This window comes from Hemitrygon akajei, chromosome 7, assembly GCF_048418815.1.
Source record: "Hemitrygon akajei chromosome 7, sHemAka1.3, whole genome shotgun sequence".
Lineage (NCBI taxonomy): Eukaryota > Metazoa > Chordata > Chondrichthyes > Myliobatiformes > Dasyatidae > Hemitrygon > Hemitrygon akajei.
In genome coordinates, this window is record NC_133130.1 from 178326272 (window position 1) to 178351499 (window position 25228).

Here is a 25228-nt window from a genome sequence, read left to right on the forward strand (position 1 = left end):
GGTCAAACTGCAGAAATTATTGACTTAATTGCATCCTACCTGTACCCTCAGTATGTGGACAGCAGTGGCTCATAGTGGCAGCCCAGCATTATCTGCAGAAGGATACATCATGCATCCTTTTCCACGATGACTGCATCCAAATGAATGCAATTCTGCAAATTATGCAAGTGGACAAATGAACCCGTGTTATAATTGTGCCAGATTGTGTGATGAATTAATATTTCTCTTGAACAGCTACCTTTTTTTTATTATACTGAATGGCATCCATGAGTAATGGCTGCAAATGGTAAAATATTCTACCCTTAATATCTCCTGTCAGACCCAAATTATCCTGGTTTGGATGGAGATGCACCATTATCAGGAATATTCCTGCAACTGCAGTTGTGAGATTGGAAAATGTTGCTTTTGAATGAGTGAATGAAGAGAAACAAGATCTTCCTCTGATCATTGGAAACCACCATCTGAGATGGACTAACAGAATATTAACATTACTGAATTAACTATCTGTGGGATATCAAAAAACCCTGAGACATAAGATCAAATCCTAAACTTAAACAGTTTTTAAAAAGATAGTGTAAGAAACAACAGATACCGTTTGCATGATTTGTTGTTTTTATTCTCTCTCTCTCTCTCTCTCTCTCTCTCTGCGCGGGTGTTGGTCTTTTTTAAGATTGGGTTAGAAACATAGAAACATAGAAAACCTACAGCACAATAAAGGCCCTTCGGCCCACAAAGTTGTGCCGAACATGTCACTACCTTAGAAATTACTAGGCTTACCTACAGCCCTCTATTTTACTAAGTTCCATGTACCTATCTAAAAGCCTCTTAAAAGACCCTATCATATCACAATTTTGGAGAAGGAAGGCTGAGAATTGGAGCAGGAGTGCGGCAGGAGCCATTTTGATTTTTTCTTCTTCTCATTGGAGTTAAGAGAGGCGGGACTGCGCAGGCGTGTGATGTTGGGCAGTGAAGTGCGGAAGATTTAAAAGGAACACAGCCTTATACAGCGGGCAGTGGAGTGAGCCAGGAGTAGTGTGTAGGCTTAAGGGCTTTGGCTCAACGGGCTTAGGTGGAAATGGGCGAGGCAAAGTAGGTTTAGGTTTCAGTTTTTCCTGTTATTTGATGAAAGGGGGAATTATGAGTGTGAGGGCAGCTTGTTGTTCTTGGTGTCGGATGTGGGAGGTCCTGGGGTCTCCTAGCCTCCTGGACGTCCACATCTGTGCCAGGTGCGCCGAGCTGCAGCTCCTAAGGGATCGTGTTAGGGAACTGGAGCTGCAGCTCGATGACCTTCATCTGGTCAGGGAGAGTGAGGAGGTGATAGAGAGGAGTTACAGGCAGGTGGTCACACCGGGGCCACAGGAGGCAGACGAGTGGGTCATGGTTAGGAGGGGGAAGGGGAAGAGTCAGGTACTAGAGAGTACCCCAGTGGCTGTACCCCTTGACAATAAGTACTCCTGTTTGGGTACTGTTGGGGGGACAGCCTACCTGGGGCTAGCAACAGTGGCCATGCCTCCGGCACGGAGTCCAGTCCTATAGCTCAGAAGGGTAGGGAAAGGAAGAGGAAGGCAGTAGTAATAGGGGACTCGATATTTAGGGGTTCAGATAGGTGATTCTGTGGATGCAGTCAGGAGACCCGGATGATAGTTTGCCTCCCTGGTGCCAGGTCCTGGGATGTTTCTGAACGCGTCCAAGATATCCTGAAGTGGGCGGGTGAGGAGCCAGAGGTCGTGGTACATATAGGTACCAATGACATAGGTAGGAAAAGGGAAAAGGTCCTGAAAGGAGAATACAGGGAGTTAGGAAGGCAGTTGAGAAGAAGGACCGCAAAGGTACTTCCAACACAGACTGCCAACACAGATGCCTTGTGCAGGAAGGCACAGAGTCGACTGTACTTCCTAAGAAGGTTGGCGTCATTCAATGTCTGTAGTGAGATGCTGAAGATGTTCTATAGGTCAGTTGTGGAGAGCGCCCTCTTCTTTGTGGTGGCGTGTTGGGGAGGAAGCATTAAGAAGAGGGACGCCTCACGTCTTAATAAGCTGGTAAGGAAGGCGGGCTCTGTCGTGGGCAAAGTACTGGAGAGTTTAACATCGGTAGCTGAGCGAAGGGCGCTGAGTAGGCTACGGTCAATTATGGATAACTCTGAACATCCTCTACATAGCACCATCCAGAGACAGAGAAGCAGTTTCAGCGACAGGTTACTATCGATGCAATGCTCCTCAGACAGGATGAAGAGGTCAATACTCCCCAATGCCATTAGGCTTTACAATTCTACCGCCAGGACTTAAGAACTTTTTAAAAGCTATTATTAATGCTTTTTGAGATAGTGATTTAGGTGCATATCATATTTTTTACTGAGTTAAGTATTGTATGTAATTAGTTTTGCTACAACAAGTGTATGGGACATTGGAAAAAAGTTGAATTTCCCCATGGGGATGAATAAAGTATCTATCTATCTATCTATCTATCTATCTATTAATCTCCGGATTACTGCCTGTGCCATGCGACAGTGAGAGTAGGAATGAATGAGGTGGAGGATAAATGCGTGGTTGAGGGATTGGAGCAGGGGCAGGGATTCAAGTTTCTGGATCATTGGGAACTCTTTTGGGGCAGGTGTGACCTGTACAAAAAGGATGGGTTGCACTTGAATCCCAGGGGGACCAATATCCTGGCGGGGAGATTTGCGAAGGCTACTGGGGAGACTTTAAACTAGAATGGTTGGGGGGTTGGAATCAAATTGAAGAGACTAGGAGAGAGGAGGTTAGTTCACAAATAGAGGAAGCTAGTAGACAGTGTGTGAGGGAGGATAGGCAGGTGACAGAGAAGGGGAGTGCTCAGACCAAAGATGTAGGGGAGAAGGAAGAAAAAGATAATAAAGTTGTTTGCACTGTTAGGGATAAACAGAGAGTAAGAGGTGGAGAGTTTCTTAAATGCATCTATTTTAATGTTAGGAGCATTGTAAGAAAGGTGGATGAGCTTAGAGCATGGATTGATACCTGGAAATATGATGTTGTAGCTATTAGTGAAACATGGTTGCAGGAGTGATGTGATTGGCAACTAAATATTCCTGGATTTCGTTGCTTCAGGTGTGATAGAATCGGAGGGGCAAGAGGGGGAGGTGTTGCATTGCTTGTCTGAGAAAATATTACAGCGGTGCTTTGGCAGGATAGATTAGAGGGCTTGTCTAGGGAGACTATTTGGGTGGAATTGAGGAATGGGAAAGGTGTAGTAACTCTTATAGGGGTGTATTATAGACCGCCTAATGGGGAGCAAGAATTGGAGGAGCAAATTTGTAGGGAGATAGCAGATATTTGTAGTAAGCACAAGGTTGTGATTGTGGGAGATTTTAATTTTCCACACATAGACTGGGAAGCCCATTCTGTAAAAGGGCTGGATGGTTTGGAGTTTGTAAAATGTGTGCAGGATAGTTTTTTGCAGCAATACATAGAGGTACCGACTAGAGAAGGGGCAGTGTTGGATCTTCTGTTAGGGAATGAAATAGGTGACAGAGGTATGTGTTGGGGAGCACTTCAGGTCCAGTGATCACAGTGCCATTAGTTTCAATATAATTATGGAGAAGGTTAGGACTGGACCAAGGGTTGAGATTTTTGATTGGAGAAAGGCTAACTTTGAGGAGATGCGAAAGGATTTAGGAGTGGATTGGGACAAATTGTTTTATGGGAAGGATGTAATAGAGAAATGGAGGTCATTTAAAGGTGAAATTTTAAGGGTACAGAATCTTTATGTTCCTGTTAGGTTGAAAGGAAAGGTTAAAAGTTTGAGAGAGCCATGGTTTTCAAGGGATATTGGAAACTTGGTTCGGAAAAAGAGGGAGATCTACAATAAATATAGGCAGCATAGAGTAAATGAGGTGCTCGAGGAATATAAAGAATGTAAAAAGAATCTTAAGAAAGAAATTAGAAAAGCTAAAAGAAGATATGAGGTTGCTTTGGCAAGTAAGGTGAAAATAAATCCAAAGGGTTTCTACAGTTATATTAATAGCAAAAGGATAGTGAGGGATAAAATTGGTCCCTTAGAGAATCAGATTGGACAGCTATGTGTGGAGCCAAAAGAGATGGGGGAGATTTTGAACAATTTCTTTTCTTCAGTATTCACTAAGGAGAAGGATATTGAATTGTGTAAGGTAAGGGAAACAAGTAGGGTAGTTATGGAAACTATGATGATTAAAGAAGAGGAAGTACTGGCGCTTTTAAAGAATATAAAAGCGGATAAATCTCCAGGTCCTGACAGGATATTCCCTAGGACCTTGAGGGAAGTTAGTGTAGAAATAGCAGGGTTTCTGACAGAAATATTTCAAATGTCATTAGAGACAGGGGATGGTGCCGGAGGATTGGTGTATTGCTCATGTGGTTCCATTGTTTAAAAAGGGTTCTAAGAGTAAACCTAGCAATTATCGGTCTGTAAGTTTGACAACAGTGTGGGTAAATTAATGGAAAGTATTCTTAGAGATGGTATATATAATTACCTGGATAGACAGGGTCTGATTAGGAACAGTCAACATGGATTTGTGCATGGAAGGTCATGTTTGACAAATCTTATTGAATTTTTTTGAAGAGGTTACTAGGAAAGTTGATGAGGGTAAAGCAGTGGATGCTGTCTATATGGACTTCTGTACTGGGTCCAATGTTGTTTGTCATATACATTAATGATCTGGATGATAGGGTGGTAAATTGGATTAGTAAATACGCAGATGATACTAAGATAGGTGGCGTTGTGGATAATGAAGTAGGTTTTCAAAGCTTGCAGAGAGATTTAGGCCAGTTAGAAGAGTGGGCTAAAAGATGGCAGATGGAGTTTAATGCTGATAAGTGTGATGTGCTACATTTTGGTAGGACTAATCAAAATAGGACATATATGGTAAATGGTAGGGCATTGAGGAATGCAGTAGAACAGAATGATCTAGGAATAATGGTGCATAGTTCCCTGAAGGTGGAATCTCATGTGGATAGGGTGGTGAAGAAAGCTTTTGGTATGCTGGCCTTTATAAATCAGAGCATTGAGTATAGGAGTTGGGGTGTAATGTTAAAATTGTACAAGGCATTGGTGAGGCCAAATTTGGAGTATTGTGTACAGTTCTGGTCACCAAATTATAGGAAAGGTGTCAACAAAATAGAGAGAGTACAGAGGAGAATGACTAGAATGCTACCTGGGTTTCAGCACCTAGGTTACAGAGTAAGGTTGAACAAGTTAAGTCTTTATTCTTTGGAACATAGAAGGTTGAGGGGGGACTTGATAGAGGTATTTAAAATGATGATGGGGATAGATAGAGTTGACGTGAATAGGCTTTTTCCATTGAGAGTAGGGGAGATTCAAACAAGAGGACATGAGTTGAGAGTTAAGGGGCAACAGTTTAGGGGTAACACAAGGGGGAACTTCTTTACTCAGAGAGTGGTAGCTGTGTGGAACGAGCTTCCAGTAGAAGTGGTAGAGGCAGGTTCAATTTTGTCATTTAAAAAAAATTGGATAGGTATATGGACAGGAATGGAATGGAGGGTTATGGGCTGAGTGCAGGTTGGTGGGACTAGGTGAGAGTAAGCATTTGGCACAGACTAGAAGGGCCAAGATGGCCTGTTTCCGTACTGTAATTGTTATATGGTTATATATCCGCCTCCACCATCGTTGCCGACAGCCCATTCCACGCACTGAGTAAAAAACTTACCTCTGACATCTCCTCTGTACCTACTCCCCAGCACCTTAAACCTGTGTCCTCTTGTGGCAACCATTTCAGCCCTGGGAAAAAGCCTCTGACTATCCACATGATCAATGCTTCTCATCATCTTGTACACCTCTATCAGGTCATCTCTCATCCTCCTTCACTCCAAGGAGAAAATGCCAAGTTCACTCAACCTATTCTCATAAGGCATACTCCCCAATCCAGGCAACATCCTTGTAAATCTCCTCTGCACCCTTTCTATGGCTTCCACATCCGAGTTCTTTCAGGTTTCTGGTTTTGTGGCTGCCTGTAAGCACACAAAACTCAAGGTTGCATGATTTATACATACTTTGATAATAAATGTACTTTGAAACTTTGAGGTCAGGCAGCGCCTATAGAGGGAGAAATACAGAATTAGTTCAGCTTCTTTCTTCATAAATGTATGCTGAGCACTCCCAGAATTTTCTCTTTTTAGCCCACACAGGTGTGCTTCTCACCTGATTGCTCTCTGAAGTGGAATAGCAAGTCAGTCAGTTGTATCAAAAACCACCAGACACATTGGGAGCCACTATGCCAACAGAAGGAGGTGTCTCATTTCTCAAGGGCAGCTTGCAAAGGACAATAAATATGAACTTTGCCATCTGCTCCTCACCTTAGGAGAGGCATCAGACTCCACATACCTAGCACAAGCCTTTTGTAACATTCCACAACTTTTTAATTCCACAAGATTCTGAAGAGTTAAACAAAACTAATCCTAAGAAAGACCTTTGCAAGGAAGGCTGAAGATACTGGTAGCAAAAATATCCAACAGAAGGTCTGAGATGAAGGCTGGTCAGGTTTGGTTGAATTTCTGGAATCCAATTCATTAAGACCATAAGACCACATATTTGGTTCATCGAGTCTGCTCCGCCATTCCATCATGGCTGATCCATTTTCCCTCTCAGCACCAATCTCCCGCCTTCACCCCATATCCCTTCATGCCCTGACCAATCAAGGATCTATCACCCTCTGCCTTAAATATACAAGAAGACTTGGCCTCCACAGCTGCCTGGAGCAAAGAATTCCACAGATTCACCACTCTGTAAAAAAGAAATTCCTCCTCATCTCAGTTCTAAAAGGACGCCTCTCTATTCTAAGGCTGTGTCCTTTGGTCTTAGACACTTCCACCATGGGAAATATCTTCTCCACGTTCACTCTACCAAGGCCCTTCAACATCCGATAGGTTTCAATGAGCTAATCCCTCATTCTTCTCAATTCCAGTGAGTAGAGGCCCAGAGCCATCAAATGCTCCTCATATAACAAGCCTTTCAATCCCAGAATCATTTTCATGATCATCTTTTGAACCGTCTCTAGTTTCAGCACATCCTTAAAGGGCCCAAAACTGCTGACAATACTCCAAGTGAGGCCTCGCCAGTGCTTTATAAAGTCTTAATATTATATCCTTGCTTTTATATTCTAGTCCTCGTGATATGAATGCTAACATTGAACTTTAAACTCTGGAACAAGTCATAAAACTATGCTGTGCTATAATTTGATCCTTTTAAACTGATCAAAACCCACCAAAAATACCTTTCAAAGGATAACAAAGAATTAAAGATAATAGATGTGCTACTTAAAGAGGTAGATGATTTAATGAAGTGAACTATTTGTCAGGAATACAATAATTCATGTGGAAGTTGTCTTTCTAAAACTCACCATCATTACTTAGACCATAAGACAAATGAGCAGAATTAGGCCATTCGAACCAATGTGTAGGTTTTCACAAATAAATGAAGAGAGGCACTTTATGTTTAATGAAACTTGCAACATATTTTATTGAATTCCAAAACCTACACACAAAAGCATGCTAAAACTCTTTACCTAAAAACGTTATCACACGAGACCAGCCTCTTAAGGTGAAACCCCAACTCAATGTCAGTGGGTGTGAAATATGTACATTCCTCCCAATTACGTTACCCCGACACAGGACCCCCCAGAATTGACTAAAGCCAGCACTGTGAGCCTGTCTGGAGCTCGGACAAGACTCCTGGCTTGGGTCCTGTGTTCCATGGGTGAAAGAACAACAGGTGCCTCTGGCTCATCCAGAGGTACTTTGACATGCTCATGGTCAAGTTGTGATGCCAGGGGCATGGCAGGGGAATACTCCAAATCTTGGTTAGGGCAATCTACCAAAATGCATTCAGGTTTACACTTCTAATGTATGACAAAAATCTTTTCTCCCCGTTCCAAAATGCCAAATGGGCCATCGTAAGGGGACCTAAGGGGATGTTGGTGTGCATTATGATGGATGAAACAAATGAGTCGGAATGTAGGAACACAAGAGTGCTGTATACCATGTTGGGAGGTAGGAATAGGTGAAAAGGAATTGAATTTACCGAGGGAGGGTGGAACACTGTTGACAGGCTGACCAGGAATGAAATCACCTGGCACTCATAACAGCTGCCCACACAAACTCTGCCAGGGATGATGGTAAGTCCTCTTTTGGGGCAGTTTTGAGTGCCAGTAGGACCCACAGGAGATGATCATGCCAACACACATTCGTCAGGAAGGCCCTCAGAGCGGTGAAACCATTCACATAGGCCATTGCACTGTGGGTGATAAGCAGTGGTGTGATGTAGCCTAACGCCGAGGTTCTGGGCCATCGCAGCCCAAAGGTTTGATATGAATTGGGGACCGCGGTCAGAGGAAATATCAGATGGGGTGCTAATCCAATCAACCCAGGAGCTGATGAACACCCATGCCACGTAAGCAACCGTCATCAATGCTAGAGGGTTGACCTCTGGCCACTTGATGGTACGGTCCACCATGGTAAAAACGTTCCTTGGAGGGAAGAGCACCAACAAGAGGAATACTCAGCAGGCATTCATGCGAGGCCATGAATGGAGTCAAAAATAGTCCGTCTCCTGTTTGCAGGTACAATGGGTAAGTGCGACTGGTTGAGACATCGCATAGCAGAGAAACCCCAGCTTCCCCAAACTTAATGTTAGCTAACCGCAGGCCCGTGACTGCTGTTCAATAAGCCTGAGCCTCTGGGTTAGTAACTTGGTTGGCTGCCATGCTGGCATAGTCAACCCCTATGTGTACAGCCTCAAAGGCCGGCTGTGAGAGGCAATCAGCTACAGCGTTATTTTTCCCCTTTGAAATGCTGTATATCAGTTGTGAATTCGGATACCTAGGCCAGGTGGTATTGTTGCCGTGCAGACCAAGGGTCTGATATTTTGGCTACTGTGTGCACGAGGGGTTTGCGGTCAATAAACGCTGTGAAGTGGCGACCGTCTAGAAGAGAGTGAAAATGGCGGACCGAGAAGCCCACAGTCAAATTTGTTGTATTTCCTTTTGGGGGGAGGTGGGGGATGAAGTTGCCGGCTAAAGAAGGCGAGCGGCTGCCATGGCACCCACAATGGAGTCTGAAGTGTCAGTAGTAATGGCTATGGGTGCGCCAGTAGGGTCACATTAGAAAGAGCTTTCATCAAATCCCCTGGTCATGTCCGCTGACTGGTCAAGCACTTGATTAGAGGTATTTCCTTTAAGCGTACTGTACAGGGGGAGCATAAGCTCAGGAGCTTGCGGAATGAAGCGGTGTTAAAAAATTCACTATGTGGGACAGTGGGAAATCCATAATAGCGGCTACCTTTGATGGGACGGGTTTCGCACCTTCTGCGCAGATGCGATGGCTGGGAAAGTCAATGGTGGACAACCCAAACTGGAATTTAGTAGGGTTAGTAATCAACCTATATTGGCTTAATCACACGAGAAGTGTGTGGAAATGGGATACATGTTCAGATTTGGACACACTAGCGACAGGTACGTCATCCAGGTAAACAAAAAGAAAATCTAATTCTTTTAATACAAGAGTCCATTAGCCGTTGGAAAGTTGGTGCTGCATTTTATAGTCCAAATGGCATGCACAGAAACTCAGAGGCCAAATGGGGTTATCACAGCTGTTTTGGGAATGTCCTCCAACCAGAGACACCTGATGGTAGCCTCGAACTAGATCGACTTTGGAAAAAATTAACTTTCCGGCTAAACGTGCCGAAAAGTCTTGAATGTGTGCGATCGGGTAACAATCGGGAATGGTGGCTTCGTTAAGGCATTAGTAATCTCCACATGGGCGGCAACCACCATTGCACTTCGAGACCATATGGAGGGGTGAAGTCCAGGGGCTATTTGACCAGTTTTCAATTTCAAGTCTTCCTATATTGGCAAATTCAGTCTTCGCAGTTGCCAGCTTTTCTGGGTCCAGTCTATGTGCGCAGGTACGGACTGGTGAGCCGATTGTGGAAGTGTAGTGCTTCACCCCATGTTTTGTGCAGAATGTGGGCTTGGTGGGGTCTGGGAGTTCACCCAGCAGTCGAGTAAACTCCCATGCAGTGGTGCACATGCTTGGCAGAGTCAGTGTGGGGAACTTACTGGGGGACCAGGATAACGACCCTGAGTCCTTGATATCCACAAGCTGGCAGTTCTTAAGATTGACTAACAGTCCTCGTACAGGAAATTTGCACCGAGCAGAGGTCTAGCCAGTTTATCCAGGATGAAGTCCCATGTGTAACGTCACCCATGGAAGCAGAGCGTCACTCATCGTGCCCCATATGTCTGGATCCTGCTGCCTCCAGTGAGGTTTCTTCGCTCTTTGCCTTAAGGCGAGGCTGGCTCGAGCACCCGTGTCACATAAGAAGCATTGCCCTGAAAGGGTGTCCGCAATGAACAGTAGACGATCCTGCTAACTGGAATCCATGGTGCTTCCAGGCTTCTGATGGCACTGTCAAAGCTGCAAGGTGGTCAGCACTTCCTAGCATTCGTACCAAAGCCGAGCATGGTAAAAGCACAGGCCCAGCTTCGTCTGTTTCGCAGCCACCAGCATCCTTATGTTGGGAGCCTTGCCAACGGGATTAATGAGTCAGGGAAGGGAGGAGGAAGGATGCATCGCTGTCCAGCTGAGCATAGACTATCAGCCATTTTAGCAAGCTCCCTATAGTCCATCACTTGTGCATTAGCAAGGGCTACACAAACTCAATCAGGCATTTGCTACATGAAGAGTTCTTTAAAAATAACACAAGGATGGTGATTTCCCAGGAGAGACAGCGTGTGGTCCATTAGCTCCAAAGGCCTAGCATCTCCAAGACCGGGTAAGGAGAACAATTGTTTGGCACACTCAAATTCCGGTAGTCCAATGTCTGTAAAAGGTGAGTTTTCAGCGATTGCTATTTATCGTGTTCAGGTGGGTGTTCTAGCAGATTCATCACTCTCGCAGCTCTGGAGTTGCTAAGCACCACTACCACGTAGTAGAATCTGGTGTTGTTGGTGGAAATTTCTTGCAGAGTGAGCTGGGCATCTGCTTGTATGAACCAAGTGATGGCATTTTGCTCCCAAAACTCAGACAGTTTCAAAGCGACTGCGTTGGCCAACAAGTTCAATAACTCCGGAATCGTCCTAGAGCATCGGGGTCACCAGTGTAAGTTTTTGCAAATAACATGAAGTGAGGCGTTTTATGGTTAATAGAACCTGTAACACATTTCATTGAACTCTGAAATCTGCACACAAAAGCGCATTAAACTCTTTACGTAAAAGCGTTAACACGTCAGACCAGCCTCTTGAAGTGAAACCCCTACTCAATGTTGGTGGTTGTGAATTATGTACGTTTTCACCAATTATGTTACCCTACACCTGCCCAACCATTCCATCATGGCTGATTTATAATCCCAATCAAACCCATTCTCCCGCCTTCTCCTCGTAACCTTTGACGTCATTACTAATCAAGTACCTATCAACCTCCACTTTAAATATACCCAATGATTAGGCCTTCACGACTGTCTGTGGAAATTAATTCCACAGGTTTACCACCCTCTGGCTAAAGAAATTCCTCCTTACCTCTGTTCTAAAGGGACATCCTTTTATTCTGAGGCTGTGCCCTCTGGTCCTAGACTCCTCCACTATAGGAAACATCCTCTCTACCTCTCCTGTATCTAGGCCTTTAAATATTCAATAGGTTTCAATGAGATCCCCCCTCATTCTTCTAAACTTCAGTGAGTACAGGCCTAGAGCCATCAAATGCTCCTCATACATTAACCCTTTCATTCCTGGGGTCACTTATTTTTACTCTGGTCAGTGAATTGTTCCCCCTTTACACCTGAACCCACAAATTTCATCCCTTTTTCCTTCAGAGGCAAAGCAAAGCTCACCTTTGTTCCCAAGCTGCTTGATCTGAATTTGCTTTAATAAGCAAATGCTGACCAAGCGCCACTATGAGACATGGTAGCATCGCGGTTAGCAGAACACTTTACAGTACATGCGACCAGGGTTCAATTCCCACCACCACCTGTAAGGAGTTCGTACATTCAAAACCCTCACAATGAACAAACTCCAAATATGAAGTATATGAACAAAATGATAAACTACAACCTACCCACTAAATAATGGAATTTGTGAAAGAGAAAAACAACCAGGAGTCATGAACCAGGGGTGATAGGGTGGCATGGTAGTGTAGTGGTTAGCACAATGCTTTACAGTACCAGCAACCTAGGTTCAATTCCCTCCGCTGCCTGTAAGGAGTTTGTATGTTCTCCCTGTGACCACACGGGTTTCCTCCCACAGTCCAAGATATACCGGTTGGTAGGTTAATTGGTCATTGTAAACTGTCCTGTGATTAGGCTGGGATTAAATCAAGGGAATTGCTGGGCAGCCTGCCTCGAAGGGCCAGAATGGCCTATTCCATGCTGTATCTCAATAAATAAATAAATGAATCCCCTTCTGCCTACCCCTTCCCCACAGCTTCACAACCCACCAGCAGCTCTCTCTCTCTCTCTCTCAGCTTTCCTGAAGTAAACTGCTTCTGCTCACTGCAGAGAACCCCTCTTAATTTTAACTGCATCCACGATAAAATATGACAGGTGCAAAAGAATGAAAAGGATTTTCCTTACCTTAACCAGACTGCCCTTTCCCATTGCAATCATACATTGCTTCAAACCAAGCAGGAACCACTCTTCCTCTCAGTCTACATGACCTTCAATAGAATTTCTCATTCTCATCTACCTGATCACTGTCTTAAATATGGCAACTGCTTATTTTTAAACATGATCACATTACAGCCACATCTTTCCCACTGTACTTACCTTATGCTTGAGAATATTTCTTTTTGCTTGCCCTCGGTTGAACCCTGCAGAAAATATTGGGGTGCAAACCTACACACGGTCAGAGGTTGTGAGACAAGGGGAGGGGTATAATTACTTTACATGACAGGTCGATGTTTTATGAACGTGCCTCTTCAGATTGAGATGGGTCATTGCAAAGTCATGCTGCAAATTTTCAAAAGGAGCAGACTTTATCACAAGAATATGAAGATAGCCAAGTCTTTTTCATCGTAGTAATGTCAAGTGTAAATGATAAGATGCACTTTGACAGGAATTGCATGGTCCATTTCAATAACCACCATTTAAGATTTACAAAGGGGACGAGCCCATGAAGGGAAAAACATAAAAAGGAACAAAATCTTCCACCTTGAGTTACCTGTGTCAACATCCAGCTCAGAGACAGCACAGTGAAATGTCTATACATTGACCAACACGGACATAGGTACAATTTGCATGGATTGGATAGATATATCAGAAATAAAAACAGAAAATAATCTTTGATATCTGACTTTTTATGTTTCTGATAAATAATCATTGATCTTAAATATTCTGTTTCTCTCTTCATAGAGTCGGCAGAATCCAATCATAATTTGTATCTTTATTTTAGATTTCCAGCATTGACACTTTTCTGCTTTTTGAATTATACATCATTAGGGATCAGAGCAGACTTAGGTCATTTGGCCCATCGAGTCTGCTCTGAAAGTCTAGAATCAGAGAATAGAATGATGCCAGAAGACCTGAAGCGACCCAGACTAATGTCCCATCCCACCAATTTTCCATGTCCTGTAGCAGCCATCCTGCATGGTGCGATTATAGTTACCAATTTACTGATTTAGTGCTAATTAGTACCAGACTAGATAAATTAAAGTTGAGATTTGGACAGCCCCATCTGTCGAATCATTAATAACAATGACAGTATTTTTGTGTGTTGGTTTTCAGTGGTTAGGGAAACATAGGATTTAATATGACAACAACCATTGGTGTTCATGAAATTGAAATAAGGTTCATGCAACCTTATCAGAGTTTGATCTGCAGCTGCGAAAGTGGTTGTAATTTAAATAATATTAACCACCAGTGACCTCGGTGTTATAGTCTCCTGCCGGAGCAGTTCAAGGAAGGCAACATCATTTCTCAGGTAAGTACATAACACCTTTTAGGATCAATATTGAGTTCAACAGTTTCAGATTATTTACTGTACACTGCAGGCAACAGGCAACAGCTTTCAGTAGTGACTCTGCTGCTCACATCCCCTGACCAGATTAGTCCCCTTAGCCATCGCTTTCTTGTGCACCATCATCCCTTTTGTCATCTGATTTCTCCTGCTTTCTACCATAACACCTTGTGTTTCCTTTCCTCTCCCTTCCTTGCCTGTCTCTGCATTTACTTAAACCCTAACACAGACTCTTCCCAGTCTAAACTGCAGATTACTTTCAGCACACCATGTTTTTAGTTCAGATTTTCAGTATTTACAGAGATTTCCTTTTATAACATTGGAACTATGAAGAATAGTTTATGGTCAATATTAATTTTCCTGTTTTTGAAGTTTAATCCATCCAATTTTAGTTCAATGGAGAGAGAATAGATTGACATGACATTCCTTCATGAAGGGTTATTGAGCAGATATATTGGGCCAGATTATGCTGATCCTAAATCTCAGGTTGCTGCCTCACTGCGAGATGTGGGCCACGGAAAATAAAGTACTCCTCACAGATCACCCTGACCAGAAAGATTGGAAGAATTTGAGCATGATATGAAAATCATTTAAAAAAGTAAATCATTGAAATAAAGATAAATTTATCCAAACACATATGAAACTGGTATTATAAAAACAAGAAGATCTGCAGATGCTGGAAGTCCAAAGCAACGTGCACAAAATGCTGCAGGAACACTGCAGGTCAGGCATGTGAAGCCCCCAGGATGGGGGAGCATCACCTTATATTCCATCTGGGTCCCCTCCAAACTGATGGTATGAATATCAATTTCTCCTTCCAGTAAATTTCCAGGTTGAGTCGGTGGTGAAGAAGGTGAATGCAATGTTGGCATTCATTTCTAGAGGAGTAGAGTATAGGAGCAGGGATGTGATGTTGAGGCTCTATAAGGCACTAGTAAGACCTCACTTGGAATACTGTGTGCAGTTTTTGGGCTCCTTATTTAAGAAAGGATGTGCTGACGTTGGAGAGGGTTCAGAGAAGATTCACTAGAATGATTCCGGGAATGAGAGGGTTAACATATGAGGAATGTTTGACCACTCTTGGACTGTGCTCCCGGGAGTTTAGAAGAATGAGGGGGGACCTCATAGAACCATTTTGAATGTTGAAAGGCATGGACAGAGTGGATGTGGCAAAGTTGTTTCCCATGGTGAGGGAGTCTAGTATGAGACAACATGACTTGAGGATTGCAGGGCGCCCATTCAGAACAGAGATGCGAAAAAAAATTTTTAGCCAGAGGGTGGTGAATCTATGAAATTTGTTGCCATAGGCGGCAGTGGAGACCAAGTCATTGGGTGTACTTAAGGCAGAGATTGATAGGTATCTGAGTAGTCAGGGCATCAAAGGTTATGGTGAGAAGGCGGGGGAATGAGACTAAAGGGGAGATTGGATCAGCTCATGATGAAATGGAGGAGCAGACTCGATGGGCCGAATGGCCGACTTCTGCTCCTTTGTCTTATGGTAAACAAATCCCCCCACTCTATTCCCCACTTTGACCTTTTACTTCTTCTCACCTGCCTATTATTTCCCCCTGGGTCCCCTCCTCCTTCCCTTTCTCCTATGGTCCACTCTCCTCTCCTATCAGATTCCTTCTTCTTTGACTTTTCCCACCCACCAGGCTTCACCTATCACCTTCCAACTGGCCTCTTTCCCCTCCCCACATCTTTTTATTCTCGCACCTCCCCCTTCCTTCTCAGTCCTGAGGAAGAACCTTGCCCGGAAATGTGAACCATTTATTCTTTTCCATAGATGCTGCCTGACCTGCTGAGTTCCTCCAGAATTTTATGTGTGTTCCTTAGGTTAGAAAGGGAATGGTTTCCCTACAGGAACAAACCTCAGAGGAAGCAAACATGAGAGTAATGAGCTGAAGCCAAAATGTAAACATAGTTACTGTATACAATATTAACTTTCTAGTAAAGATAACTATTTGCAAATAGCTTGTTCTGACACCCCGAAGGTCCTACCATTGAAACCATACTGGGGAATTATTGTGAATTGATTATAAGAAACAATGCTTAGAACTTCATCCCATGGATTTTACATCTGCTCCTGATGTTCTCTTTTAACGATCTGGATTTGCATTGGGGATGGAATTAAATATTTATAATAAAAATTAGTTCGATTACTATTAACAAATTATGAGACCTTCTCAGTAAGTAATGAATTAGCCAGTAGTGGAGCAATTGGGCTTTCATCCATTCTAAAACTGCTGTGTGGGGCAATCTTTCTCAGTCCTAATGAAGGGTCTCAGTCCAAAATGTTGACTGTTGATTCTTTTCCAAAGATACTGCCTGACCTTTTGTGTGTGTTGCATTGAACGTGGTATTAATTACCTAAAAGCTTAAAAATACATTGAAATAAAGAAAAAAAAGAGAAAAAAAAGCTAACATTAAAGATTGAGATAGGTTAACCCTGTTCAAATGAGTGGGATATGTTTGCAGTGCCAGGGGAATGTATCTGGCACAAGTGCATTCCTGCCTTCCAGAAGAACATAAGACCATAAAACAGAAGAACAGAATTGGTCATTTGGCCCACTGAATCTGTACCACGCATTAGGGTGATAAATGTTCTTTCTCAACCATATTCTCCTGCCTTCTCCCCATAACCTTTGATGCCCTGACTAATCAAGAACCTATCAACTTCTGCTTTAACTATACCTAATGACTATACCCCTCCACAGCCATCCTTAACAATATGCTCCACAAATTTGCCACCCACTTGTTAAAGAAATTCCTCTGCATTTTTGTTCTAAAGCAACAATCCTCTATTCTGAGGCTGTGCCCTCTGGTCCTAGACTCTTCCACAATTGGAAACATCTTCTCCACATCCACTCTATCTAGGCCTTTCAATGAGGTCCTCCCTGATTCTTCAAAACTCCAGTGAGTACAAGCACAGAGCAATCAATCATCTCTCATACAGGCTCTCTCCTTACAGGCAGGAGCTGAAGAGCAAAGCTCCAAAGTCTAGGACAGCAAAGAGGTGACGGAGGGGGCAGAGCAGCAGATATGGGATTGATTCAAGTCAGTGGACTGGGCTGTGTTCAAGGACTCATCTATGGATTTTAATGAATTCACAATGATTGTAACAGGCTTTATTAAAACAATTGTAGATGAGTGTGTCCCCACAAAATCATTCAGAGTCTTCCCCAGTCAGAAGCCCTGGATGCACCATGAAATCAACAATCTGCTGAGGTCCAGTCAGAGGCACTCAAGTCTGGTAACCAAGGTGGTTACAAGAGGTCTAGATATATCTCCAGAAAGTCATCTCAAAGGCAAAGTTGCAATTCTGGACTAAACTTGAATCAATGAAGGATGCTCGACAGTTGTGACAGGGCTTGAATACTATCATAGTTAAATTAAGCACGTAGGCGACAACAGGGCTTCACTTCCAGATGAGCTCAATGCCTTCTATACTTGCTTTGACCATCAAAACATGGAGAAATCATCATGAACTCCCACATCTGCTGATGATCCTATGATTTTAATCTATGAGAACATCGTCCCCTTCAAAGCTAATTAATAAACTCCAAGACCTCGTACCACCTTGTGCAATTGGATCCTGGACTTCCTCACTTGTAGACCCCGGTCAGTTCGGATCGACATTGACCTCTCCTCCACGATCTCCATCAGTACAGGTGCACCACAAGTCTATGTGCTCAGTCCCCTGCTCTACTCCCTTTATACCTAACGACTGCGTGGCTAAGCATAGCTCCAGTACCATATTCAAGCTTGCTGATGACACCAATGTCGTAGGCCAAATCAAAGGTGGTAATGAATCAGCACATGGGAGGGAGATTGAAAATCTGGCTGAGTGGTGCCATAACAGCAACCTCTTACTCAGTGTCAGGACCAAAGAGCTGATGGCTGAAATCAGGAGAAGAAAACCCAAGGTCCAGCAGCCAGATCTTATCACAGCATCAGAGGTGGAGAGGGTCAGCAACTTTGAGTTCCTCGGTGGTATTGTTTCAAAGGACCTGTCCTGGGCCCAGAACGTAAGCACCATTATGACAAAAGCACAGCAGTGCCTCTGCTTCCTTAGGAGTTTGCAAAGATTCAGAATGACATCTAAATCTTTGACAAACTTCTGTGGATGTGTAGTGGAGAGTATATTGGCTGGCTGCATCACAGCCTGGTATGGAAACACCAATGCCCTTGAACAGAAAATCCTATAAAAAGTAGGGGATATGGTCCAGTCATCACGGGCTAAACACTCCCCACCATTGAGCATATCTACACAGAGCGTTGTCGCAGGAAAGTAGCATCCATCATTAGGGACCCTCACTAGACAGGTCATGCTCTTTTCCCGCTGTTGCCATCAGGAATAAGGAACTGGAGCCTCAGGACTCACATCACCAGGTTCAGGAACAGTTACTACCCCTCAACCATCAGGCTCTTGAACTTCACTCAACTTCATTTGCCCAGTCATTGAAATGTTCCCATAACCAATGGACTCACTTTCAAGGACTCTTCCTCTCATGCTCTTGATATTTGTTCTTGCTATTTCTTGCTTATTCTCATGTTCTTGCTTATTTGTTTATTATTATTATTTCTTTCTTTTTGCATTTGCACAGTTTGTTGACTTTTGCACACGGATTGAATGCCCAAGTTGGGCAGCCTTTCATTGATTCTGCTATGGTTATTATTCTATAGATTTATTGAGTATGCTCACAGGAAAATGAGTCTCAGGGTTGTGTATGGTGACAGATACGTACTTTGATAGTAAATTTACTTTGTTAACAGCAAACCAACAACTGAGGGAGTACCTTCACCAGAAGGACAGCGATGGTTTATGAAGATTGCTCGCCACAAACTTAACTTCAGAGACAGGCATTAAATGCTGGGCTTGCAAGCAAAGTTCACATCCAGTAAATTAATTTTTAAAAGTTAGGACTTTGTGAATATATCTCATATATGTATGATTGCACCTTTCAAAAAAGGTTGGTTGAAAAACAGGAACAATTGTATGTAGCTAGATTCCTGATTAAAACATAGAACACAGAAAATATACAGCACATTACAGGCCCTTTGGCCCACAATGCTATGCCAACCATGTAACCCACTCTAGAAGCTGTCCAGAATTTCCCTACCACATAGCCCTCTATTTTTCTAAGCTCCATGTACCTATCTCAGAGTCTCAAAAAACCCTATTGATGTTGTGATATAACGTTTTTCCTATAGCCTGGTTCTTTAAGTCATTTTACTCTTAAATAAATCTGGACAGTAGTCCAGACAACAAATAGTTCTTGCACCATCCTAGGTGACATGGTAGTGGCCATAATGGTAGCATAGCAATTAACATAATGTTTTACCCTGCCAGCAACTGGGTTCAATCGCTGCTGCTGTCTGTAAGGAGTTTGTATGACCATGACCATGTGGGTATCCTGCAGCTGCTCTACTTTTCTGCCACATTCCAAACATGAACAGGTTAATAGGTTAATTGGCCCAGGAAGCACGGTGACCTTCACAGGCTACTCTCAGCACATCTTCAGACTGTGTTGCCCATTGACGCAAATGAAACATTTCACTGTATGCTTCGATGTACATTTGACAAATAAAGCTAATCTTTCAGCTACTTTCCAACTTCCATATTACATTCACCCAATAGGTACCGGGTACTCATTACTGGTTACGTGTTTATGGACAGGTTGCAATCAAATCTGCACAAGGAGAGCTGAATTAAAGGAAGTTGGACGTGTAGTATCTACCCAGCAGCCCACTGAGACTCTCATCCTATCCAGTCCAAATCAGACATTTAACCCTGGTTCTGGCCATAGGCAGCAAAACATTGAATGGATGGCCTGTTATAATAAATGTGTTCCCTCTCAGCTTATAACTATGTTGACTAAGTTGCAAAAATAAAGATTAGCTTTATTTGTCACACGTACATTGAAACATTGAAACGTACAGTGAAATGCACTGTTTGCATCAATAACCAACACGGTCCAACAATGTGCTGGAGGTAAGTGTCACCACACTTCCGGCACAAACATAGCATGCCCACTAACTCATATGCCTTTGGAATATGGGGAGGAAAGCGTAGCACCCAGAGGAATCCCACAGAGTCACAGGGAGAATGTGCAAACTCTTACAATGTTGAGAATCAAACCCTGATTCTGTAAAGTGATTGTTCTAACCACCACGCTACCCCATGTTGCTTTCTACTTGTAACTATAATGATGGCCGACATTAAGGTCTTTCCTTTATTGGCAAAAGTGACTCCAACTTTAAATCGGCAGGACAACAAAAACTTAAAGGTCATTGTAAAAGACTAGCATGGGCAGAGGGGAAAAGGAATAGGAAATAATCTTTAAATAATTGCAGCAAACCAAGCTTCACTCCAATTCCTCACTCACTAATCTGTATTAAAGATTATAGTGAATTTATTATCCTTGAAAAATTGATGTTTATTTCAACAATCTGATCCACTTTCTACCTTCTCCACTCATAGCTCATTTAATCAAACACTTAGTAGCCACATTATTAGGTGCACCTGTAGATAGATAGATAGATAGATAGATAGATAGATACTTTATTCATCCCCATGGGGAAATTCAACTTTTTTTTCCAATGTCCCATACACTTGTTGTAGCAAAACTAATTACATACAATACTTAACTCAGTAAAAAAATATGATATGCATCTAAATCACACACCTGCACATTAATGCAAATATCTAATCAGTCAATTACGTGGCAGCAACTCAATGCATAAAAGCATGCAGACATGGTCAAGAGGTTTTGTTGTTGTTCAGAGCAAACATCAGAATGGAGAAAAAATATCATCAAAGTACTTTGTAGAGTGATTGTTGATGCCAGGCAGAGTGGTTTGGTGTCTCATAAACTGCTTATCTCCTGGGATTTTCACACATAACAGTCTCTGGGGTTTATAGAGAATGGTGCAATAAACAAAACAAATCCAGTGAGCAGCAGTTCTGTGGGTGAAAACACCTCGTTAATGAGAGGGGTCAGAGCCTTTGCAACATTAGTTTGGAAAAAGTAATAGAAATGACCCATGGGGTTAGCAAAATCTCCTTCAGTGCTTTTCAAAAAGAAAGTGGAATCTTAAAGCTGATTCTATTTCAATAATAACATGGTTGCTTACCTGCCCACAACTTCAATATTAGAAATTGCGTAGAAGTACTTGTTTAGGTATTTCCTCTGTACAAATGTTCCTCCAGTGGCAGGTTTAATCAGCCTAATACGAAGGTCTGTTAATGTGAAAAAGTCTCGTAGACCCTTGTTAATGTCCATTCTCTTGTACAGAGCGTCCATATTCTGGAGGGAGGAGCCCGCAAAAATGGCAAAGCGTTCTCTGACCTCAAAGTGCAAGTTCTTCTCATTTTCAAAGCCCAACCACTTGGAGTAGTCTTCAGTGCAGATGATCTGAAGAGCTGTCACAGGTGAAAGATCGCGGACATTTTTGGCCTCCATTCTGAAAGCCTCCATGCAGTCCTCTGCATAGTACTGATAAGGCTGCCATGTCCTTCCATGATTTAGAGACTTCTCCAGAATCATAGTGGTGGGCCGGCCTGCCTCAAAGGTAATGACAATATTCTCGGTGAGTTGGATGCTCTTGTTCCAAGACAGGGTGATGTTGGCTAGGAGAGGTTCAGGGTACTTCTTCCAGGTGACACTTTGCCAGTAAGTTACAGGTCCATTATCCTCCTGATCAAACATTAGTTTGGGGGGATGAGCCAGGTCTGGGTTCGAAGCGTCACATTCACTAAAGCACATGTAGGGATTGCCCTGAAACAAGAAAGTTAAAATGTTGCATTAGATCTGGTTAATTTATTGAGCAGTTAATTTATTTAGCAATTGATTCAATAAGACAATAGTTCAAAGTAAATATATTATCAAAGTACATACTGTATATGTCACCGTATGCTGCCTTGAGATTAATTTTCTTGCAGCCATTCACAGTATAACAAAAAAATACAATAGAGTCAATGAAAAACTACACACTAAGACTGAAAAGCAACCAATTTGCTAAAGAAGACAAACTCTGCAAATTAAAAAAAATAATAAGTAAGTAAATCAAGATGGCGCTAAATGGCGATTCCTTTGTTTGCATCTTTGGAAAAAGCTTTGTTTCTACCTTTGATATCTCTTTTTTTCCCTTTCAATGTTCTTTTGAAGACCTTGATCTGGAGTTACACTCTGACTACGGTTCCTTGTGGGAATGGGACCCGCTCTCACGACCAGCCGCTTTTTGATATCTAACGATGCGGCCTGGAAGACGAGTGTGCCTTCGGGATTCTGGGATTTTCTGGCTCTGGGGACATGCTGATTCTAGGCCGGTACCCCCGACTGAAGCGCCGTGGGAGAACACGGAACATCGGGATCAGTGGGCTAGCTGCCGGGGGTTGTGTGTCCAGAGAGTCTGGAGCCTTTTTGGTGCCGACTCTCTGAGCGCAGAGCTCGGAAAAAGCAATGCAACGGAGTTTTAACATCATAAGTCAGTGATTTGTTTGTTATGTCTCCCCTCTCACTGTGAAATGGGGACACCTCTTTTTCCCTTATTAGAGAGACGGAGAGCCTGTGGTACGTCGAATTACTAGGTGAATGGGTAGCTTTGGGGGTACTGCAAGTCTGTGTCTTTATTGATGCTATGCTGCACGCTTGAGTGTTCGGTGGTGGGTGCTGATGCCTTTTTGCTGCTGGGGGGGTGGGGGGGTCACTGCCTTGCTGCTGCTTATGCGTGGGGGTGTATCTGGGGGGGGCTTAGGGGTTCTAATGTATTAACTGTCATTCATTCTTTGGGGCACTCCTCTGTTTTCATGGATGTATATTGTATACATTTCTCTGACATTAAATATACCTATTGATCTATTGAGATGAATTGACAGATAGATAAATAAATACTTATAACAAAAGTTCTGGAAAGTAAGTCCAAAAGTTGTGGAATCAGTTCAGAGTTGAGGTGAGTTGAAAAGCATGCTTACAAAACCACCATTGATATCATCATAAATAGGAAAGAAATTTGCTAATGCAAGGAACAGACAATTCTCCTTTCTCAGTCCCAAAAACTTTGGCAACAGGAAATCAGAATATCACTATGACAACATGACTTTCTCTAAGCAACAGTATTCATCTTAGGGCAAAATTCTTATGGTGACACAATTGTCCTTGGTCTGAAGCAGAGTAAACAACAATGGATGGTACTTCACCCCTTTTCCATATTCAATCACCCTGCAAGTGTTACAATGCATCGGGCACCAACACAACATGCCCACAACTAACTAACCCTAATTGTTGGTCTTTGGAATCTGGAAACTGGAGCACTCAGAGGAAACCACACAGTCACGGGGAAAACATGCAGACCTTAAAGACACTGGTGGGAATCAAACCCTGATTTTACAATTGATGCTGTAAGATTCATGGAACAAGCTATGCTGATTTAGATGTGTGTACGTCATTATCACTAAATCAAAATCATTTAGTCCCTGCCTAATAGTGCCTTGGGAGTCTATTCACCACGTGATGGATCTCATGAAAAGAAGGAATGGCTGAAACATCCATCTTATCCATGAATAAATACATTTAAAATATCTGCTGTTACTATTTACTTGCTACAAAGAACTTACATTTATTTAGCTGTTTTCCTGTCTTTAGGATGCATCAAAGTCTCTTATTCCTTCACGGCGAATATGTGTTCATAAGAAATGTATGCATATATACATGATTTTATTTATTTAGAGATACAGCACAGTAATAAGCCCTTCCAGCTCAACAAGCCTGCACCACCTAATTACACACAATGTGACCAATTAGCCTACTAACCCATACACCTTTGGAACATGGCAGGATACCAGAGCACCCGGAGGAGTCCCACATGATCATGGACAAAACACATAAATTCCTAACAGACAGTGGCAGAATTGAACCTGGGTCACTGCTACTAACCGCTATGTTACCATGCTGCCCTGGAATAAATCTCATCTGCTATTTATATACAGTTTACACAAACAGCAGATGAGACATATCACTATTCATGTAAAGCTGTGGAATGTCTATATAATCTACCGCATTGTCTTTAATTAATATTTCATCTAAAATATGTCACTTTTTGACACAACAGTGTCCTCTCCACGCTCAGCAGAAGTATAAGCCTGAATTATGTATTCAAATTCTAAACTAGAGGTGAAATACAATCAACTACTGCAGGTGATGCTGACAGATTGCTGCGGTCATATTGGTAATATTCAGCACAGAGGTTATACTGTGTGCACCTACCATTTTGGTTTCTGCATCAATTTTTTTGGCTGAGGGGAACATCTGCATACTTGGATGTAATGAAAAGATACCATGTGTTACGTAAGGAGTGGAGTGACAGAAAACCAACTGTATTCATTCAAAGCTGAAAGCGATTCTAAACTACAGTTTGAATGAAAACAAAAACGAATGAACTGTTGAATAATAAAATCCAAACTAAATCAATACTTAAAAATTGGCATTTGTTTTTAAAAAACTCCTTTTTACTGATAACCAAACACAATAATAGTATGTTCAAAAATAGAGTCTTTTTGATATTGTTAGTGAGAGTAATTGTTTGGTATGAATACTATATGTAAAATTCCCATTTTAACCACTGTCAATATTAAAGTTTGGCAGTGAACCAACTTACCACTTTCCACCCAAATAGCACAAGCTAAGAAACCCAATAGTATATAAACTACTCTAGCTACTAAGTAAGTTTGAAAGCAAAAACCATTTTTCCTCCTGAATATGATTTTGTGATAACCAGGCCTTGGTATGAATGGACTGGGTCTGGAGGGATGTTAGTCACTGTGAGTGGTATGAGCAGAGAAATGGTTGGAGACAGAATCCCATCAACAACTACTTAATTCATGCACTTAGATTCGCCATAGAGCTTTTACATCACATCACAGACTATAGAACAAATAAATATATCTAGCTACAGCTACTGTGGTAGTGCAGGACAAAAACCCATCAGGTAGGAGGTACAGGTCCCACAATGCCAGGTTCAGGAACAGTCATTACCCCTAAACCATCAGGCTCCTGAATCAATGTGGACAAATTCACTCACCTCTACACTGAACTGATCACTGAACACAACCTATGGACTCACTTTTAAGGACTCTAAAACTCATGACCGCTGTATTATTTATTTATTAATATTATTGTACTGTATTTGCACATTTTCTCTTCTTTTGCACATTGGTTTCTTGTTGGTCTTTGTTCAAAGGTTCAAAGTAAAGTTATA

General features: G+C 42.5%; 1 protein-coding gene across 4 annotated transcripts in view; it reads right to left on the bottom strand.

The window, feature by feature from the left end:
* LOC140731224 (netrin-G2-like) overlaps window positions 1-25228 on the bottom strand; it is a 131052-nt gene that overhangs the window by 90979 nt on the left and 14845 nt on the right. For all 4 annotated transcript variants that reach the window (XM_073052713.1, XM_073052714.1, XM_073052712.1 and 1 more), the window contains exon 3: window positions 21107-21750. In XM_073052713.1, coding sequence (XP_072908814.1) covers window positions 21107-21750 — 644 coding nt within the window. The remainder of the gene's footprint in view (window positions 1-21106; window positions 21751-25228) is intronic.